Genomic DNA, 17238 nt, shown 5'->3' with positions numbered 1-17238 from the left:
TAAATAGTAGGTTCGCTCGGTACCATGTGTGACCTGAAATATCCCAGGCGTCCCCTCCCCCCTTGTCATTCTGCTTAAATACAACTGCCCTTCGCGAGATCTCCTTGCCCACCAAACCAGCAAACCATCCAACCCACCGATACGGAATACTTCCGATGCTCGGCATGGCAGGAAGAGATGGTGTGGGTCGTCGCGAACGCGCTGTCGAGCCTGGGATGAGACCACGCGGCGGGGGAAGCATGCTGCAATAACGGCGCACATTGCGTGATCCGCAGCTCCATTCCGCGCGCACGTGGAGTTCGGGTTGTGAGATAACGGCGATGCATCGAGATGCACACGTGTTGTTGTTTGAAATGACGCCATAATTAGGCTTCGGAATTAACTCCAATTGGGGATTCAGAGAGAGAAGCCAACTTGAAAAGTGCGTATGTACATACATACAGTCTACACCATATGACGGCAGGTGCAACCAAATATTTACTAGGGCCAGTGATAACTAACTCCTTTAGTTTGTTTGGGGCAACAGCTACGGAGTACAATACTAAGCATTTTTGGGGGGGTTCGTTTCATTCCCAGCCGCCCACCCCACGCCCCCAACCAACAAAATGGATGTACTGTATGTACGGAGTACGGATTACAGTACAGTACATACTTGATACCCCACCTCACGATTAACGGTCCTCTATCTTCAACCCCGAGTCCGTCTCGGCATCGCCTCCACTCTTGCCATCGCCGGATTTGGTTTCCTCCTGCGAGACGGATTCTACGTCTCGTGGGTGACCCCTGGGCGGTATGAGTTAGCAGGCAAATCTATGAAACTACACATGGATAATTAGGCGGGAAAAGAAATGAAGCGAGAAAACAGGAAGGAAGCAAGCAGAAGAAAAAAAAGAAAGAAAGAAAAGGGCATAATTACTCTCGCTTCTCCAAAAAGAGGCGGATGATGTGGGCAAGGAGGATGAGGCAGATGGCGTTGGCGAGGACGAAGGAGTAGCCCTTCGTGAAGCGCGGGGCCTCGACGGTGGGGAAGACGAGCAGCGGGGTCCAGGCGGTGGTGGACTGGGAGACGGTGTTGATGAGGACGAGGGTGAAGGCGCGCTCGGCGGGGGAGGCGCGCAGCTGGGCGTTGACCCAGCCGTAGAGGACGCTCGACATGGCGACGGCCGAGTAGGTGGTCATGAAGGCGAACCAGAGGGCGGACTCGGGCACGTTCCAGACGACGAGGATGACGAGCCCGATCGCGTTCCACACGTGCGCCGCCGTGATGGCCCACGCCGGGCCCAGCACCAGATCCGAGCCGAAGCAGATGAGCAGCGTGTACAGGATCCCGAGCGCCGGCGCCGCCGACCCGAGCTCGTTGACGCGCGCGTTCGAGTACCGGCCCAGGCTCTTGAGCCACAGCAGGTACCCGCCCGTCGACGTGTTGATGCTGCCGTTCCAGAAGAAGATGTCGAGCAGGAGCAGGGCCCAGAAGCGCGGCCGCCTGCCCAGCCGCCAGAGCGCGCCCCAGGTCAGCGGCCGCGCTTCGGTCCCGTGGCCGGCGCGGGCGAGGCGGGCGCGGGCGACGTCGACGTCGTCGCGGCGGAGCACGATCCGGTTGGGGCGGTCGGGCGTGCCGGGCAGGACCACGTAGCCCAGGATGCCGATGGGGATGGTGATGAGGGAGCAGATGATGTACATCCACCGCCAGCCCGCCAGCCCGCGCACGCCCTCGAGCCGCGCCGACGCCCCCGCCTGGATCAGCCCGGCCGTGAGGGTGCCGAGGGTGAGGCCGACGTAGAAGACGCCGCCCCGGCGTGCGATCTCGTCGCCGCGGTACCAGGCGCCGAAGATGTAGTGCATGGCGGGGAAGAAGGCCGACTATTATTAATAATTAATCAGGGAATTTGGTTTGTTAATTGATATCAGCAAATATTTATAAACCCAGTGCGACTTCTCGGGGGGACATATTAATATCCCTCGAGTAGGTAAGTAGACAATTATTACACACCTCAAACAGACCGACGAGGAAGCGGTACGCGGCCAGCTCGGCAAACGAGCTGGATCGGTACTGCAGCAGCGTAAAGATGCCCCACGACACGTCCAGGAAGGGCACGATCCAGTGCATGGGCAGGCGGGTGAAGAGGTACATGAAGGGGATCTGTCCTACGACGGCCCCGATTATGTACATGGTCTGCAACTGCACCAGCTCGTTGCCCTCGAACCCGAGGTCCTCCTTGAGGCCGGCGACGTAGGCATTGTCTGTCACGGGAGAGAAAGCGAGGGGAAGACGGGTCAGCGAAACGTGGTAAATATTAAGCCGCAGAAAGGCGAAAGCGTGAGGGTGAGGTGAAATTAGGTAGGTAGATATTATGGACGGAAATAAAAAATTCAAAGGGGGCTTCTTCTTTACTCAGGTTGGCTTGATCAATATATTTGGTCCAGTAGGCCAGCAGCGCGTACGGCACGATGAGCAGGTCCAGCTTGAAGATGAGCCTCCTTTCTCGGGGAGTGTCTTGGTCCGCAAACCACTGGATGTGGTACCACTTCTTTGCGTGATTGCCCGCCATCGTGGGCGCGTCGGGCAGCGAGTCGGACGTGTTGGCAATGAGTATATAATAGTGTGTAAATAGTGTACTATCAGGGCTCAAGAGCAAGCGTCAAAAGAATATGGTATGAGTCGACGGGCAATGAAAACAGTAAGGTGATCCTGGGCTATAGCATGATAATAAGTTCAGGTAGGTGGGTTTGTTTGCTGGAGATTTCTGATGGGGTTGCCCCTTGTTTTCATATACCTTTTTCATACACCTTGAGGATTGAGATAGATCTATGAACGCCGATGGGGTCTGAACCGGTCGACGCCTCCCAGAACTCGCTTATCAGTCAACAGACATCCTTGGCGAGGCTAATTATCTCGCCATAACTATGGTACTGGGTGCAGATCTAGCCGGAAAATCGCTTTTCGCGGCGTGCTACGTTTACGCAATGTGGGCGTTGTGCTTGCGTGATGGAGTGGTATCCACTGCCCGCTCGTGCTTCTCAACCCCATCGCGTTCGCCAACCGGATACTATGTACGGACTAGTAAGATCCAAGGATTGAGGGCACTCGGAGCCTGCAGGGGCCATGCGAAAAATACCATGTCACGCCGGCTCTAGGTGCAATCCGTCCATCCGCACGAGCTGCTCCTCCGTTGCCGGCGCTGTGGTACCCCCATTCAGGGTCCATGCCGAGGATGGTGTGGCAGCGTGGGGTAGTGGCGTGCTCGTCGCCGTTGCGGGCCGAGACCACTCACCAAACGCGACCGAGCTCTCTGTAGACAGAGGACGGTGGGGTAGGTCATGCAGTTTATAAAAGAAAATCACCTGGGTAGCAGGACCAGTCTGGCGTCTCGGATTACGTTGGACCAGAATTGCCTTGGCTGCTGCTCTACAGGACTAAAATTCGTCCCGAAAGAAAGAGACCAAGGCACTTACTCCCCCCTGATTAGTATCGCTTATCGACGAGCGACTTAGCGAGTACGGGCCTTCTGCTGGTTTTGGCCTAGCGAATAACAAAGGACTACGCAAGGCGAGGGGACCGACTGACGACATGACGACCGGGATCGCCAACGGGCACGCCAACGGGCACGCCAACGGGCACGCGAACGGCGTCGCCCTGAAAGAGCCGGCGCTGGCAGCAGACGCCAAGGAGGCCCCCGTCCGGGTCGCCGAGGCCGCCGAGGCCGAGACTCAGGGGGTGGCGCCCGATGCCACCCCGAACGGCACCAGCACTAACACCAGCACCAGCACGGCGGAGAAGTCGCCGCTGTACCCCAAGTCCAGGCTCAGCCTGGTCGACCGTTTCATCGACGAGCCTCGGTCCCTGAGGGTGGCCGTCATCGGCGGGGGTCTCGCGGGGGTCCTGGCCGGGATCCTGTTCCCGGCCAAGGTGCCCAACATCCAGCTGACCATCTACGAGAAGAATCACGACTTTGTGAGTCATGCCCGCTCTCTCCCGCTCCCATCCCAACCCCTGTTTCCAACAGGCTTGTTTAGTTCGGTCCTGATTTTTCTGACACATGCCCGCGCCCGGGGGGTTATTGGGGAAACGCTTGAATCCAGGGCGGCACATGGCTGGAGAACGTGTACCCGGGCGTCCGGTGCGATATCCCATCCCACGTGTACCAGGCCACATTCGAGCCAAAGCGGGACTGGTCCGACCAGTTCTCGCCCGGCGCAGAGATCCGGGACTACTGGCAGGGGGTGGCCCGCAAGCACGACGTCTACCGCTTCGCCAAGTTCCGGCACCGGGTCGAGGCCGCCGACTGGGACGCCGACCGGGGCGTGTGGCGGCTGGTGGTGCGGGACCTCGGCGCGGACAAGGAGACGGTCGACGAGGTAGACGTGCTGTTCACGGCCATCGGCCGGTTCAACGCCTGGAAGCTGCCGGACTACCCCGGGATGAGCGAGTACCGCGGGCTGCTGAGGCACGCCTCCAACTGGGACCCCTCCTTCGACCCGCGGGGCAAGAGGGTCGCGGTGATCGGGAACGGGGCCAGCGGGATCCAGCTGGTGGCCAACCTGCAGAAGGTGGTGGCCCGGCTCGACCACTACGCCCGCAACCGGACCTGGATCGCGGCGTCGTGGGCCGGCGACGAGCGGACGCTCGAGGCCCAGCCGATCCCGCCGGAGCAGCAGGAGTCGTTCAGGGACGACCGGACCTACCTGGCCTTCCGCAAGGAGCTCGAGGACAAGTACTGGCGCCGCTTCGGCAGCTTCTTCCGCGGCTCCGACCTCAACCGGGAGCTGCGCGACCGCTTCGTCGACATCATGCGCAGGCGGCTGGCCAGGAAGCCCGAGCTGCTCGCCCACATGATCCCGGACTTCTCTCCCAACTGCCGCCGCCTGACCCCGGGGCCGGGCTACCTCGAGGCCCTGACGGAAGACAACGTCGACTACATCCGCACCCCGATCCGCCGCCTCACCGAGACCGGCATCGAGACCGAAGACGGCCGGGTCCGCGACGTCGACGCCATCTTCTGCGCCACCGGCGCCAACGTCGACTCGGTCCCGCCCTTCCCCATCCGGGCCCGCGGCCGGGACCTGCGCGACCTGTGGCGGCCCGACGGCGCTGCTGCTGGCGAGAAGGAGAAGGAGAAGGGGGAGGAGAGGGAGGAGGGCAAGGAGAGCGAGTCCTACGGGTTCCCCTACACGTACCTCGGCCTGGCCACGCCCGGGTTCCCCAACCTCTTCTTCGTCCACGGCCCGCACGGGACGGGCCCGTCCGGGACGGTGCCGCACAGCGTCGAGACGCAGCTGACGTACTACGCCAAGGTGCTGCGCAAGATGGGCCGCGAGGGCATCCGGTCGCTGCAGCCGTCGCGGCGGGCGGCGGACGACTTCCTCGAGTACGCCGACGCCTTCTTCGCCACCACCGTCCTGGCCGACGGCTGCAGCTCCTGGTACAACGGCGGCCGCCCGGGCGGGCGCATCCACGGCGTCTGGCCCGGCAGCGCCGGCCACGTCACCGCCGTCCGCCGCGAGCCCCGCTGGGAGGACTGGGAGTACGAGTACCTCTCGGACACGGGCAACCGCTTCGCCTGGTACTTTGGCAACGGCTGGACCAAGAAGGAGCAGGATCCCGCCTCCGACATGACCTCGTACCTCAAGCTGCCCGGCGAGATCGACCTCAGGAACCTGCACGAGCCCTGGTGGGATCTTCCATGAGCGGTCATTAGCAGATTAAGAGATTCATGAATAATTAAGTATTGGTAGCGGTCATTAATAGCAGTAGTGATTACCATGAGGACAGTCAAACAAATACTTAATTATTAGCACAACGGGGAGGCGAGGAGGGACTGGAGGACATGTGTGATTAATTACTTTTTTTTTTTTTCATTTTTATTTCCAACATGAAAGCTAGTCATGAATTGGACTAAACTCTATCGCCTCATGGTCCATCAGTTGATGTCCGTCCGCTCGCTTTCTTTGCATTCCCGTTACTTAACTAGACCATGGACGCCGTATCAGGATGATTACTCCAATTTACCACAAAGAAACTAAAATTCCGCAATAAGATCGTATGCTTCGTCAAGAATCTGGACCCCATTCCTACTCTCTTGCTCGCAACAAGTGCCGGTCGCCATGTCATACCTCTGATCGCTAGCTTGGACTAGCTTAGACCCCCAACCAGCTATCCCATTCACGGAATGTTTACCTGAACACTGGGACAAACACTGGGACGAACTAGGTGACCGTCCGGAAGCGACAGGGATCCACGTCTGCTTGGCTATCGTGGGAGAAAGATGGCGTGCTACTCCCCATCGCTGGCGCAAAGGACAAGGGGTGGTGACCTCGCCAGAGTGCAGAGAGCTCCCAGCTAATAATTATTATCTAGCAAACCAGACTTTCGGGACAGAAAACGAGCCCCAGCATATATAATTAATGCAACCTCACCACGCAGAGGGCAGTTTGTGCAAGCAACATTAGCCGCCCGAGCGTACCCTGTCGTGGCTTCCCCTCGTCGCTTCTGCTTCAATTAAGATAATAGTAATTATCACAGCACTCTGCGTGATAATATTGCATATTAATTAAGCCATACGGATCACAGTTGGCTCAGTGCCAGTCAATATGGCGGATGTCTCGCGAGACAGTGAGAGCGAAAATGCTCCTCCAAAGGATCAGCAGCACCCAGGTAAGTAGAAGAATGTTTCTGTGAGCGCCACCGGTCTGACGCGATGGGATCCAGTCCGGTGGTACCGGTCAACCTTCTACAACATGACCATCCTCGGGCTCTGCAACCTCGCGGCCCCGGGTATCTGGGGCGCCATGAACTCGCTCGGGGCCGGCGGCGCCGCGAGCCCGCGCCTGGTCAACGCCGCCAACGCGCTGACCTTCTGCCTCATGGTCGTCTCGTGCTACTTTTCCAGCGCCCTCGTGCACTACATCGGCATTAAGGGGGCGCTCATCTTCGGGACGTGAGTGTTTCTTCCTCTCTCTCTCTCTTGTTCCTGTCTCTTCTTCTTCTTCTTCTCTTATTATTTTCCTTCGTGTCTTGCGGAGCGTAGGGCTGACAGAGTTGTAATTATGTCTGGCTAATTACTCCAGAATCGGGTACGCGCCCTACGCGGCGGGCCTCTACACCAACAACCGGTTCGGGACCGAGTGGCTGACGCTGTTCGGCGCGGCACTGTGCGGCATCTCGGCCGGCGTCTTCTGGATGGCCGAGGCGGCCATCGCCATCGCCTACCCGGAGCCGTGGAACCGGGGCAAGGCGCTGGGCTACTGGCTGACCTACCGCCTGAGCGGCCAGATCCTGGGCGGCGCCATCAACCTCGGCCTCAACGCGGACCGCAACGAGGCCGGCAAGGTCTCGTACGCCGTCTTCCTCGTCTTCATCGCCATCCAGGCCGCCGGGCCCCTCGTCGGCCTGCTGCTCAACAGCCCCTCCAGGGTCGAGAGGAGGGACGGCAAGAAGGTCAGCCTCTCGATCGTGCAGAACCCGTGGTGGGAGATCAAGGAGACCACCAAGCTCTTCTTCGGCAGGAACTTCCTCCTCCTCGTCCTCTTCATCGGACAGGCCGTCTTCGCCGAGGCCGTCTTCTTCACCTACCTCGCACGTAAGTCGCTAATTAATTAATTATTCGCGATTCACAAAACACAGGGCAGAGCTTAATTAATGGCTAACATGTCCCTTTTTTCTTCTGAAGTCTGGTTTAGCGTCCGATCCCGGGCGCTGGGTTCGTTCTTGTCCGGCATCGTGGCTGTCATCGCGGGCAACATCCTGGGTGTAAGAGACCGACCCCCTCTCCCTCCGTTCTCTTCTTTTGTATTTTGTCCCTTAAATACTTTAAATTGGTCATCATATGCTCATGCAACTTCTTCCGCGCAGCACTGGCTCGACCGGACCAAGATCTCGCTCAAGATCAGGACCCGGTCGTCGTTCGCCGCCATCGTGATCCTCCAGGGCGCCTGGTGGATATGGGCCACCGTGCTGGTAACCCGCTTCCACCGCACGAGGCCGACGTACGACTGGTCCGATTCGGGCTTCGGCGCCGCCTTTGGCGTCTTTGTCTTTTTGACGCTCGGCTTCCAGCTCAACTATCTGTTCCTGTAAGTAATTAATCATGCCCATGCTTCTTTCTTCTCTCCTACTTTCTTTCTTCATTCACTTCTCGATACAAAGACATTATTAATTATATTTGGCTGACTCGACCCCCGCAAAAAAAAGATACTTCATCATCCACAACCTCGCGCGCGACGAGGCCGAAGTGATCCGCTACGCCGCCCTGCTCCGCGGGACCGAGTCGGCCTGGCAGGCGCTGAGCTACGGCCTCGAATCCATCGCCATCTTCGGCGAGGTCGGCGGCGTCTACCTCAACTTTGGCCTCTGGGCCGCGGCCATCCTGCCCGCCTGGCTCGTCCTGCGCCACTTTGGCGCCCGCAAGGACGGCGCTATTATTATCAGCGGCGGCGAAGGCGGCAGCGGAGGAAAGGTCGTTACGGGGCTCCGGGGGCCGACCGCCGAGAGCGGAAGCGGCAGCACCCCGGACGCGCCGAGCCCGGCGGAGGAGACTGAAGCGGACAAGAAAGGGTGGTAACGGGCTTGCTTTCTGTGTGTGTGTGTGTGTGTGTGTCTGAGAAGCGAAGCCTCTGAATTAGGGGGCTTGCCCGGGAATGCTAGAGCTTATAGACATGCATAAGATAAGCCATCCGTGGATTGAAGGTCTGACGGACCAGATACACTCGAGTTGTCGTTAATTAGATAATATTTACCGATCTCTGCTGTATTTCGTTTATTCGCTTCCTGACAGGTCCCAGAACGAGAGACTAGCAAACTGTGGTTCTGAGAACTCCGACCGGGTCCGACAGTGCATACACTGCTAGGGCACCTCCCCACATCGGACCGCGTAGAAGAAAACAAGAAAAATTCCCAATGGAGAGGCTAGCCTTGGGGACGAGTGGTTCAAACGCAACCCTGCTATCCCTCTGATGATCAGCAGGCTTTTACCACCGCTGCAATCAGACCGTTGAAACCTCGTGGGCATAAGCACGTGCAGTAGCGTCGACGCTCAATCATGGCGTCCCCTGTTGTAGAGGCATCCTTTCCGTGGTATTGGGGGCTTCGCCGGGTGCCGCATGGGTGCATCATCCGCACCACGGATGGCGCAATTGCGGTTCTCGGGACACGAGCCGAAAACCGGCCCCGGGCCCGTCGGCTCCCCGTTCCCGGCCGCCCTCATATCAATCCCGTGGGGAGCTCATGTGAGGAGGCGGCGGGGCTGTCTGGTTCACAGTTTCCTTTCTGTTGTTTTTTTTTTTCCGGTTGTGTGGCAAGACCGCTCTTAGAAAGCAGTCATTGAGACTCCGAAGTCCTCGACTTAATAATTTTTTGTCAAAGAGATCAACTCCCCGGAGCGATGGCGTCACAAGCCGCGGAGGCCGGGCCCAAGAAGAAGTTGGTCCTGAATGCATTCGTTGAAATGTGTAAGTGGGAGAGCGTCAAAGTTGTTGTCCATGGTGATCCTTCTTGGCGCTAACTCGATCCTCTCGTCACCAGGCAGCGGACACCAATCGCCCGGTTTATGGCGCCACCCAGAAGACAAGTCGTGGGAGTTTGACAAGATCGAGCACTGGGTCGAGCTAGCCAAGCTTCTGGAGGATGCCAAGTTCCACGGGATATTCATCGCCGACGTGTTGGGTAAGCCGTTGCCCGTCTTTCCCCCCCTTTTTTCCCTTCCCTTTTCGGGTTCTCCCCTTTTCGGGTTCTCCCCTTTTCCCATGATTTTCCTCTTGCGGTTACCAAGGGAAGAGACAAAACCGTTCTCGGCTGACCAGCTGCTTCAGGCGGATACGACGTCTACAAGAAGTCGCTCGAGCCCGCGCTCGTATCCGGGGCACAGTGGCCGGTGACGGAGCCGCTCGCGGTCGTGCCGGCCATGGCCGCGGCGACCAAGAGTATCGGGTTCGGAGTGACCATCTCGACGACGTACGAGCAGCCGTACCACCTCGCCCGCCGGTTATCCACCGTCGACCACCTGACGAACGGCCGGTAAGTCACTGATGGTTCCGAGGAGTGCCTACTGTATTAATTAACTGCTGTTCTTCGTCCTCTGGACTGACCGCTTGATTTCAGCGTGGGTTGGAATGTACGAAGGCCATCCCCCTCCTGTTTGCCGCTTTAGGCGTTTTAACTGACCCCTTGGTGACGAGTAGATAGTAACTAGCTACCTTGACTCCGCCGCGCGTAACTTGGGTCGCGAGGAGCAGCCTGCGGTAAGGGACTAATTAACTACCCTAATACTCAAGGAAGAAAACAAATCAACTTGATATGAGACAAAAAGGCCGGCTTTCTAACGCGTGTTATTATTGCCGAGGCCCGCAGCACGACGACCGCTACGCCCAGGCGGAGGAGTACCTCAAGGTCATGTACAAGCTCTTCAACTCGTCCTGGCGCGACGACGCGGTGCAGCTGGACAGGGAGCGCGGGGTGTACACGGCGCCGGAGCTGGTGCGGCAGATCAACCACAACGGCCGCTTCTTCCGCGTGCCGGGGCCGCACATCGTCCACCCGAGCCCCCAGAGGACGCCGCTGCTGCTGCAGGCGGGCACGTCGCGCGCCGGCAAGCAGTTCGCCGCCCAGCACGCCGAGGCCATCTTTGTCTCGGCCCACTCGCCCGCCGTCGTCGCCCGCAACATCGCCGAGGTCCGCCAGATCGCCCGCGACTCCTTCGGCCGTGACCCGACCTCCATCAAGGTCCTGGCCCTCGTGACCCCGATCCTCGGCGCCACCGAGGAAGAGGCCCGCGCCAAGCTCGCCGACTACCGCCGCTACGCCTCCCACGAGGGCGCCCTGGCCCTCTTTGGCGGCTGGACCGGCATCGATCTGAACCAGTACGGAGACGACGAGGAACTGCGCCAGGTCGAGAGCAACGCGGTCAGGTATGCTGATTAATTACCTTGGCTATTTTCACACACACACACACACACACACCCCTCCCAGAGTCTGTGTCGGTGTGCATATAATAAATATTAGCTTCTTCTCTTGCCTATTAACCCGGAAGCAAACAGGTCGACGGTCGAAGGCTACGCGCGCTTCTCGCCGCACAACTCCAAATGGACCAAGCACACGGTCGCGGAGCACGTCAGCATCGGCGGCAACGGTCCCGTGATCGTGGGCACGCCAGCCCAGGTGGCCGACGGTCTCGAGACCTGGGTCCGCGAGGCCGACGTCGACGGCTTCAACTTTGTACGTCTTGCCTGCTTGCTTCCCTGCGCCGACCATTCTTTTTTTTTTTTTTTTTTTTTTTTTTTTTTTTTTTTTTTGCGATGCCAATGGGGCTATTGAGGACCTGAGCTTGAGCTGACCTATGCTGCTCCTGCGACAGGCGTACGCGCTGTTCCCGCAGTCTTTCAAGGACATCATCGACCTGCTGCTCCCGGAGCTGCGCCGGCGGGGACTCTTCTGGGACGACTACGCCGTCCCCGGGGGCACCTACAGGGAGAACTTTTACGGCGTGGCCGGGCAGAAGTACCCGCCCGATAACCACGTCGCCGCCAAGTACAGATGGCGTGCCGGCGTCCCCGCGGCCGAACATCAGATCCCGGAGTAGAGCAAAGCGAATAGGAGAGAACGGGGCCGCTGCAACTAGGATCAAGCCTGTATTAGTTGACAATATCACTTCGCATTTTTACCATTTACCGTTCCTCCTTGATATTAAATGCTGAAAATGAATAATAATTGTTCCCACGTCCATATATGTATTTGCTCCGTAGGCCTATTCGCCTCTCAGTATCCCAGGTGTCTGTTTGCCGACCATAATGTCTTGGCGAGTTCCTGTCGTAATTAATAGTCTTAAACACGAGGGGTTGCAGTATCGCGCTATCTTCCCAGCGCTCCCCCTAAGGACAAGCGCTCAGTGTAATCTCTGCTTCATAACGGCGCCGGAGGGACAGGAATAAAGTAAATAAGTTATTATGCCAATTTATGTTGATGCACCTGATTGCTATGCTTCTTTTTAGAAAGAGAAGGCTGGAAAGAACAACAATCCTGCTCAAGGGGGCAGTTGAAGGGGGTTCCGACACAGCTATGAAACAGACCCCACCGGATTGCCTCCTTCGCTTGCTATGGGCAACACTGAGATTCCATAACATATTAACAACAATCAGATCTCACACCTTGCATACGGAATACCCGTGGGCTATCCCTGTTGCTGTATAGCCTGATTTCTATTTTCAACCCGGTAACTCGGCACGGTCCGGGCCTGACATGAGACGAACCAAAAACTTAAGGGCAACCCCCTGGCGCAACGCGATGAGCGTCGTCTCGTACTACTTGTAGTTGCGGGTAACCGACGATCCTCACCGTGCCTTCTGATCTTCAACTGTTTTGATCTGTATTCCTTCTTTCCGTCTTTCATTGGTGCTGGCATCATTCGCTTCTCGTGTGTATTAGTCCAATCGAAACTTTTTACCTACCTATTTCACACAGAGAAAAAAAAAAAAAAAAAAAAACACGCACGCACACAGAACCGCTCAGAATGAAGCTCGTCGCCGCGTTTGCTCTTACCGCCGGCTTCGCCGCTGCCGGTACGCATCATCCTCCAGCCCGATCTCACTTCTGGGCATATTAATTACTCTCTCGTGTTGCGTTCAACCAGCTGACATAGGGTTCTCGATTAATTAGCTCCGGCGGCCGTCGTGGAGCGACAGGCCAACGGCGCCTGCTTCGTCATCGGCAACCAGGTGCTGCCCAAGGAGACGTCGGACATTGCCGCGCAGCTGCGGAACCGGGTGACGTGCGACACGTCGCGGACGACGATCGCGGGGGTGCCGGACGTGTCGTCGGGGGGCGTGACCTTCTCGTCCGTCAACTTCGCGACCTCGTCGTCGTCCAAGACGCCGCTCGAGTTCGCGCTCGACCGCTTCGCCACCCCCACGCCCCTGCGCAACGCCGACTTGGCCACCTTCCAGCGCCGGCTCGACGTCTACCTCGCCACCGAGGCCGGCATCCGCTCCGTCGGCGGCAGCCTCGCCATCAAGGTGCCCAAGTTCTTCCTCCAGTTCCAGGTCTCCCGCATCCAGACCGCCCAGGGAAACCCCCCGACCGCCCCGGGCGCCCAGGTTGATCACCTGCTCGAGAAGGTGCTCAAGAACTCGCCCCGCGAGAGCCAGGCGTTGCGGGACCAGGTCACGGCGCTGGCCAAGGTTCTGTCCTGAGATTGTATTAATTAAACCCGTGAGCCGTGAGCCGTGGGCTGCGTGGGATGGGCGAGAGCCGGGAAACTGGGGAACTGGATACAAAGCTTTGTTAATTGTTGTCGGGTCAGATGCGAGACTGATTGGGACCGGGACAAGCGAATCGTAGGGCGGGTCAGAAAGTGCAGAATCAAAGGGTTCCTGTATTGTAGGAGGTTGAAAAGAAGACTGTCGTTTAATATGTGGTTGAAGAAGATAGGTGTGTGTGTGTGTGTGTGTGTGTGTCAAGTGTTTCCAGATGGTTTTTTTTTTTTTCGGGGGGGGGGGGGGGGGGGATTTCAAATCCAGGGGGCCCCGACTTATCCTTCACGCGAATGCTGAGCAGCGTGATGCACACATGCTTGGGCAGCATACCGATTTATCAGTGCTGCATCATGTCCAATCCCCGAAGCAATTAGAACTGAATTGACTCCATCAACACCGACCCCTTCAAGTCGCGCATCCAGGTCGCGCTGCACTAATAATTACCCGCCGCTGGACCGCCCGAGCCGCTGGGCCATCTGGGCCAACTTCCTCGACGTGCTGCGCGCCGATGCCGAGGCGGACGACGGCGGCCCGCCCCTCGACTACGACGGCGTCGCCGCGCACCTGGACGAGCTTGCGGCCTGCGAAATGAACGGGCGCCGGATCCGCAACGCCGTGGTCACCGCGGGGCAGCTTGCCCTCTTCGAGAGCGCCCCGGGTCGGTGGGAGCACGTCGAGCTTGCCGTCAGTGCCGCAGATGACTTTGACTCGCAACTCGGCCGGGTCGGAGCCCTGCGAGTCGGCGAGGAGGACGGCTGGCTGATGGACGGCGTGTCGGCCTTGGAGGCGGGTTCCGTCCGGGAGAGGCCCGCCCCCTGAGGAGAGACGAGCTTAGAGGGGTGGAAAAACAATAACATTAAGCAAGTGGACTGGGGAATGGTTTCTTTGTTTGAAAATTTGTTTATCATATTTTCTTTGGGTCTTATCGTTGGAGAGAGAGAGAGAGAGAGAGAGAGATGAGGAACGGGAAATGGAATGATGCATACGTCGGATACAGTATGTTGGACCGGATGCCGTAGCATGGCTTGTTGGGCAGCTCCTCGGTGTCGAGGTTAGGGTTGGCACAAGGGGTGAGGTTGTCGCCTCCAAAGTCTGGGCCGTTGCAGCAGCGGAAGCACGACTGCGACTTCCTGCCGCCTTTACCGGGCGAGACGTAGTACACGACGAAGCCACCTTTGGTCTTAGTGGTGAACTCATCGCCAAAGAGGAGTCTAGTTCATGATCATGTTAGTCAAGTTGGGGGTGCTAACAGAGTAATAGCAATAGGAGAGCGAGCAGGAAAGCAGAACCAAAGAGAAATATATGATTGAAAAAAAATAAAAGAAGAAGAAGAAGCTGCCTACCTACTCTGCTGAAAAGCCCAACAGAAACGGCCTCTTTCCACTTCCCTGGATGGCAAGTCAATGTAGACGGTTGTATTCAACAGCCTATAAGCGGCCGTCCGGCTGTAGCGTGTGACGTATTGTACCCCTTGGATGTACGAGTCTGTACGGGGAATAAAACGAAGCCAACTTGACGTTCTTACTTGGTTTTCCGTGTGGTCAGCGTCGTTCGCGCCGGGATGGAGCGTGCAAGGGAGGGCGTCGAAAGTGGCATGGATTGTCATCTAGCTGGTGAGAGTTCAAATCCATAGCGGAACTTGGCCACGCAGTATTAACGAAAAGCTCGAATATAGTTGCCCGTTTTATAATATTAGGATTCTCCTACCTAGTAATTATGCTCACACTATTCCACTCAACTGAGTTGATACATGATCATGTCCTGATCAGCTAACAGGACACGATGTTGAGAAAGATGGAACAAGACGCAATGGTTGGCGTACAAACGGCCTCATCTCGGTTATAGAACGCGGGAAAAGGTATCTAGATAGGGTAACTCCGCGGTGAAAGTGGAAAAGAACGACAGAATAATAACGCTCCTCTCTCCATACTCTCGGCACGTAGCCGGCAGCGATATTATATGTCCCAATCATGGAAGGCCACAGCAACCCCTCCTCCCCGAAGCCGTGGCCATGGCGCAGCGCAGAGATTTCTTATTACATGACGTGGTGACCTCCGGGCAGCTCATCGAGCCCTGTTATTCGCAAAACGCCGTCAGTGTTCAAGAAACACCGCAGAGTTGCAGATACATCATAATTACGCAACGGAAAGAAGAAGGAAAGAAAGGGTATGGGAGCACTCACAGCCCTCGTTGTCCTCGTTCACCACCGGGGCCACGCTGCAGGTGTTGGCCTTGTCGAAGCCCTGTGTGGTCAGGCCGTTGCAGGTCGGGCCGAAGCAGCGGTTGTCCATGGCGTGCTGGAGGGCGTCGCCTTCCCACCCGAAGACGTAGTCGCCGTGTTGGCCGTAGCCCGTGCTGTAATTAATTATTATCGAGAAACGAGGAGGTCAGCTTTCGTTCGAAATGCTCCCTTTTTCTATTAATTACCCCTTCCCTTTGGGAAGGAGAAACTCCGAGGATTGGGGGAACACGTACGGATCGCCGGTGGACAGGACAAACGGCTGCGAGCCGTCCTCGGGCCAGTCCTGTGGGTTGTTGAACGCGGTGGTGTCCCAGACAACCTGCCGTGGGTGTCAGAATATTAACCAATTGTTCTTTCCACAGACTCGGACATCTCATGAACCGGTGTGACGGTACTTGAATGACTTACTTCATAGTGCACCTGCGGGATCTTGACCGGGTGAGACTGGGGGCACTGGCCATTCACAACGGCGAAGGGCGCCGGGCCGTCCACGGGGTGGGCGACGTGGTCGATGTGGTTGGGCGAGTCGAGGTTCCGGCCGTCCCAGCAGCTGTTTGGTTGAACAGATCAGGTCAGCCCGTGGATTTGGTTCTAATTATAGGTTTTTGCACTGCCACAGAAAAGGGGGGTTGTCATTCGTATCGACGTACATGGGGAAGATGACGCTCGAGCGGATGCCGCCGGGGCACGGCTTGGTCGGGAAGGTCTCGGTGTCGCGCTGCGGGTCGGAGCAGGGCGCGTAGATGTTGCCGCCAAAGTTGGGAGCATCGTAGCAGCGGAAGCAGCTCTGGATCTTGGAGCCGAGGCCGGTCGAGTTGCGGCGGTTGACGTCGCCCGAGAACATGCGGAAGCCCTGGCGGGGTGGTGGAGGGAGCACAGCGTGAGCAGAGGTTCCCCTAGATCATTATTTAACGGAAAAGGGGAGGAGGGGAAGGAATGAGCCAAGCCTGTAATTAGCAGCATACCGGCTTGAACGCCGTGACCGTGTTGGGGCCCGGCGCGGTGTAGTAGACAGTGATGCCCGCGTTGGCGTCGCCGATCATGTCGTTGACCATCTGCGGAACGCGCTTGAAGCTGCCGTTGCGAGCCCGGAAATAGACGTTAGCGGTCCAGTAGTTGGACAGGTCCTGGGCGAAGGTGCACGTGGTGCAGGAAGCAAGCTGCGAGATGTCCGCCGTGGGCATCGAGGCGTTGAACGCGTTCTGGCCGCGGTCAGTTAGATCACTTAGTCAGTGTTTGTCTGTGTGAAAGCAGGTCTAGCAAGCCGTGTCGTCGAGGAGGGCACTTACACCACCAACGATCTGGTGAACGTGGGCCGAGGGAATGTTACCCGGCTCGACGAGGCTGAATAGCATAGGGTTAGCAGGCTAACAACCCCTCCCCCCTTTTCCTTCATCATGAGCTTCAGGGAACATACGGGTCGATGCGGTCGATGGTCAGCTGCGAGCAGCCGAACCGCAGCATGGTGGTGCTGAACTGCGCCTGGACGGCGGCAGGCGCCGCGAGGAACCCCAGCCAGAACATGGTGTTGGTGTCCTGAACGCTTTTTGTGTCGACTTCGTGTGTCTAGAGACGACTGTCGGTTATGAAGCAGCTATCAAAAAGCCGGATAGGAAGTTAGTTGATGGGAGATATATAATTACACGCTGCCCGTTGTTTCTTCACGCGACCAAACGAAACATAAGCTATAATAGAGTCGATCAACCCCTCTTCCCCCCCCCCCCGGGGGCGGCCAACGTTCCTTAAAATCCCCCGAA

At 57.6% G+C, this 17238-nt stretch overlaps 7 protein-coding genes across 7 annotated transcripts; 4 read left to right on the top strand and 3 right to left on the bottom strand.

The window, feature by feature from the left end:
• Positions 1-912: 912 nt before the first annotated feature.
• MYCTH_2063854 (uncharacterized protein) lies at positions 913-2549 on the bottom strand (the record flags this gene model as incomplete). The annotated part of the gene is made up of 3 exons (XM_003664551.1): positions 913-1860; positions 1991-2241; positions 2393-2549. The coding sequence occupies 3 exons, from the start codon at positions 2547-2549 to the stop codon at positions 913-915; spliced, it is 1356 nt and encodes a 451-aa protein (XP_003664599.1).
• A 1019-nt stretch (positions 2550-3568) lies between these two features.
• MYCTH_2119589 (uncharacterized protein) lies at positions 3569-5685 on the top strand (the record flags this gene model as incomplete). The annotated part of the gene is made up of 3 exons (XM_003664550.1): positions 3569-3715; positions 3779-3952; positions 4081-5685. 3 exons carry the CDS (start codon positions 3569-3571, stop codon positions 5683-5685), a joined length of 1926 nt encoding a protein of 641 aa, XP_003664598.1.
• A 903-nt stretch (positions 5686-6588) lies between these two features.
• Positions 6589-8558, top strand: MYCTH_2111556 (uncharacterized protein; the record flags this gene model as incomplete). Its single annotated transcript, XM_003664549.1, has 6 exons — positions 6589-6652; positions 6707-6935; positions 7066-7577; positions 7668-7747; positions 7850-8070; positions 8189-8558. The coding sequence occupies 6 exons, from the start codon at positions 6589-6591 to the stop codon at positions 8556-8558; spliced, it is 1476 nt and encodes a 491-aa protein (XP_003664597.1).
• A 674-nt stretch (positions 8559-9232) lies between these two features.
• MYCTH_2307578 (uncharacterized protein) lies at positions 9233-11706 on the top strand. The gene is made up of 8 exons (XM_003664548.1): positions 9233-9444; positions 9518-9658; positions 9805-10009; positions 10094-10106; positions 10174-10233; positions 10343-10899; positions 11029-11206; positions 11346-11706. Exons 1-8 carry the CDS (start codon positions 9378-9380, stop codon positions 11568-11570), a joined length of 1446 nt encoding a protein of 481 aa, XP_003664596.1. The 5' UTR covers positions 9233-9377; the 3' UTR covers positions 11571-11706.
• A 791-nt stretch (positions 11707-12497) lies between these two features.
• MYCTH_2081895 (uncharacterized protein) lies at positions 12498-13392 on the top strand (the record flags this gene model as incomplete). Its single annotated transcript, XM_003664547.1, has 2 exons — positions 12498-12546; positions 12644-13392. 2 exons carry the CDS (start codon positions 12498-12500, stop codon positions 13174-13176), a joined length of 582 nt encoding a protein of 193 aa, XP_003664595.1. The 3' UTR covers positions 13177-13392.
• Positions 13393-14161: 769 nt separating this feature from the next.
• MYCTH_2111553 (uncharacterized protein) lies at positions 14162-14845 on the bottom strand (the record flags this gene model as incomplete). Its single annotated transcript, XM_003664546.1, has 3 exons — positions 14162-14450; positions 14587-14627; positions 14765-14845. The coding sequence occupies 3 exons, from the start codon at positions 14843-14845 to the stop codon at positions 14162-14164; spliced, it is 411 nt and encodes a 136-aa protein (XP_003664594.1).
• A 429-nt stretch (positions 14846-15274) lies between these two features.
• MYCTH_2064865 (uncharacterized protein) lies at positions 15275-17005 on the bottom strand (the record flags this gene model as incomplete). The annotated part of the gene is made up of 8 exons (XM_003664545.1): positions 15275-15312; positions 15422-15594; positions 15715-15800; positions 15890-16031; positions 16132-16334; positions 16447-16683; positions 16771-16825; positions 16899-17005. 8 exons carry the CDS (start codon positions 17003-17005, stop codon positions 15275-15277), a joined length of 1041 nt encoding a protein of 346 aa, XP_003664593.1.
• Between the last annotated feature and the right edge of the window lie 233 nt (positions 17006-17238).

Source organism: Thermothelomyces thermophilus, chromosome 4, assembly GCF_000226095.1.
Source record: "Thermothelomyces thermophilus ATCC 42464 chromosome 4, complete sequence".
Taxonomy (NCBI): Eukaryota; Fungi; Ascomycota; class Sordariomycetes; order Sordariales; family Chaetomiaceae; genus Thermothelomyces; species Thermothelomyces thermophilus.
The sequence above is the reverse complement of the archived record's forward strand: the minus strand, read 5'-3'. Positions and strand labels throughout refer to the sequence as shown.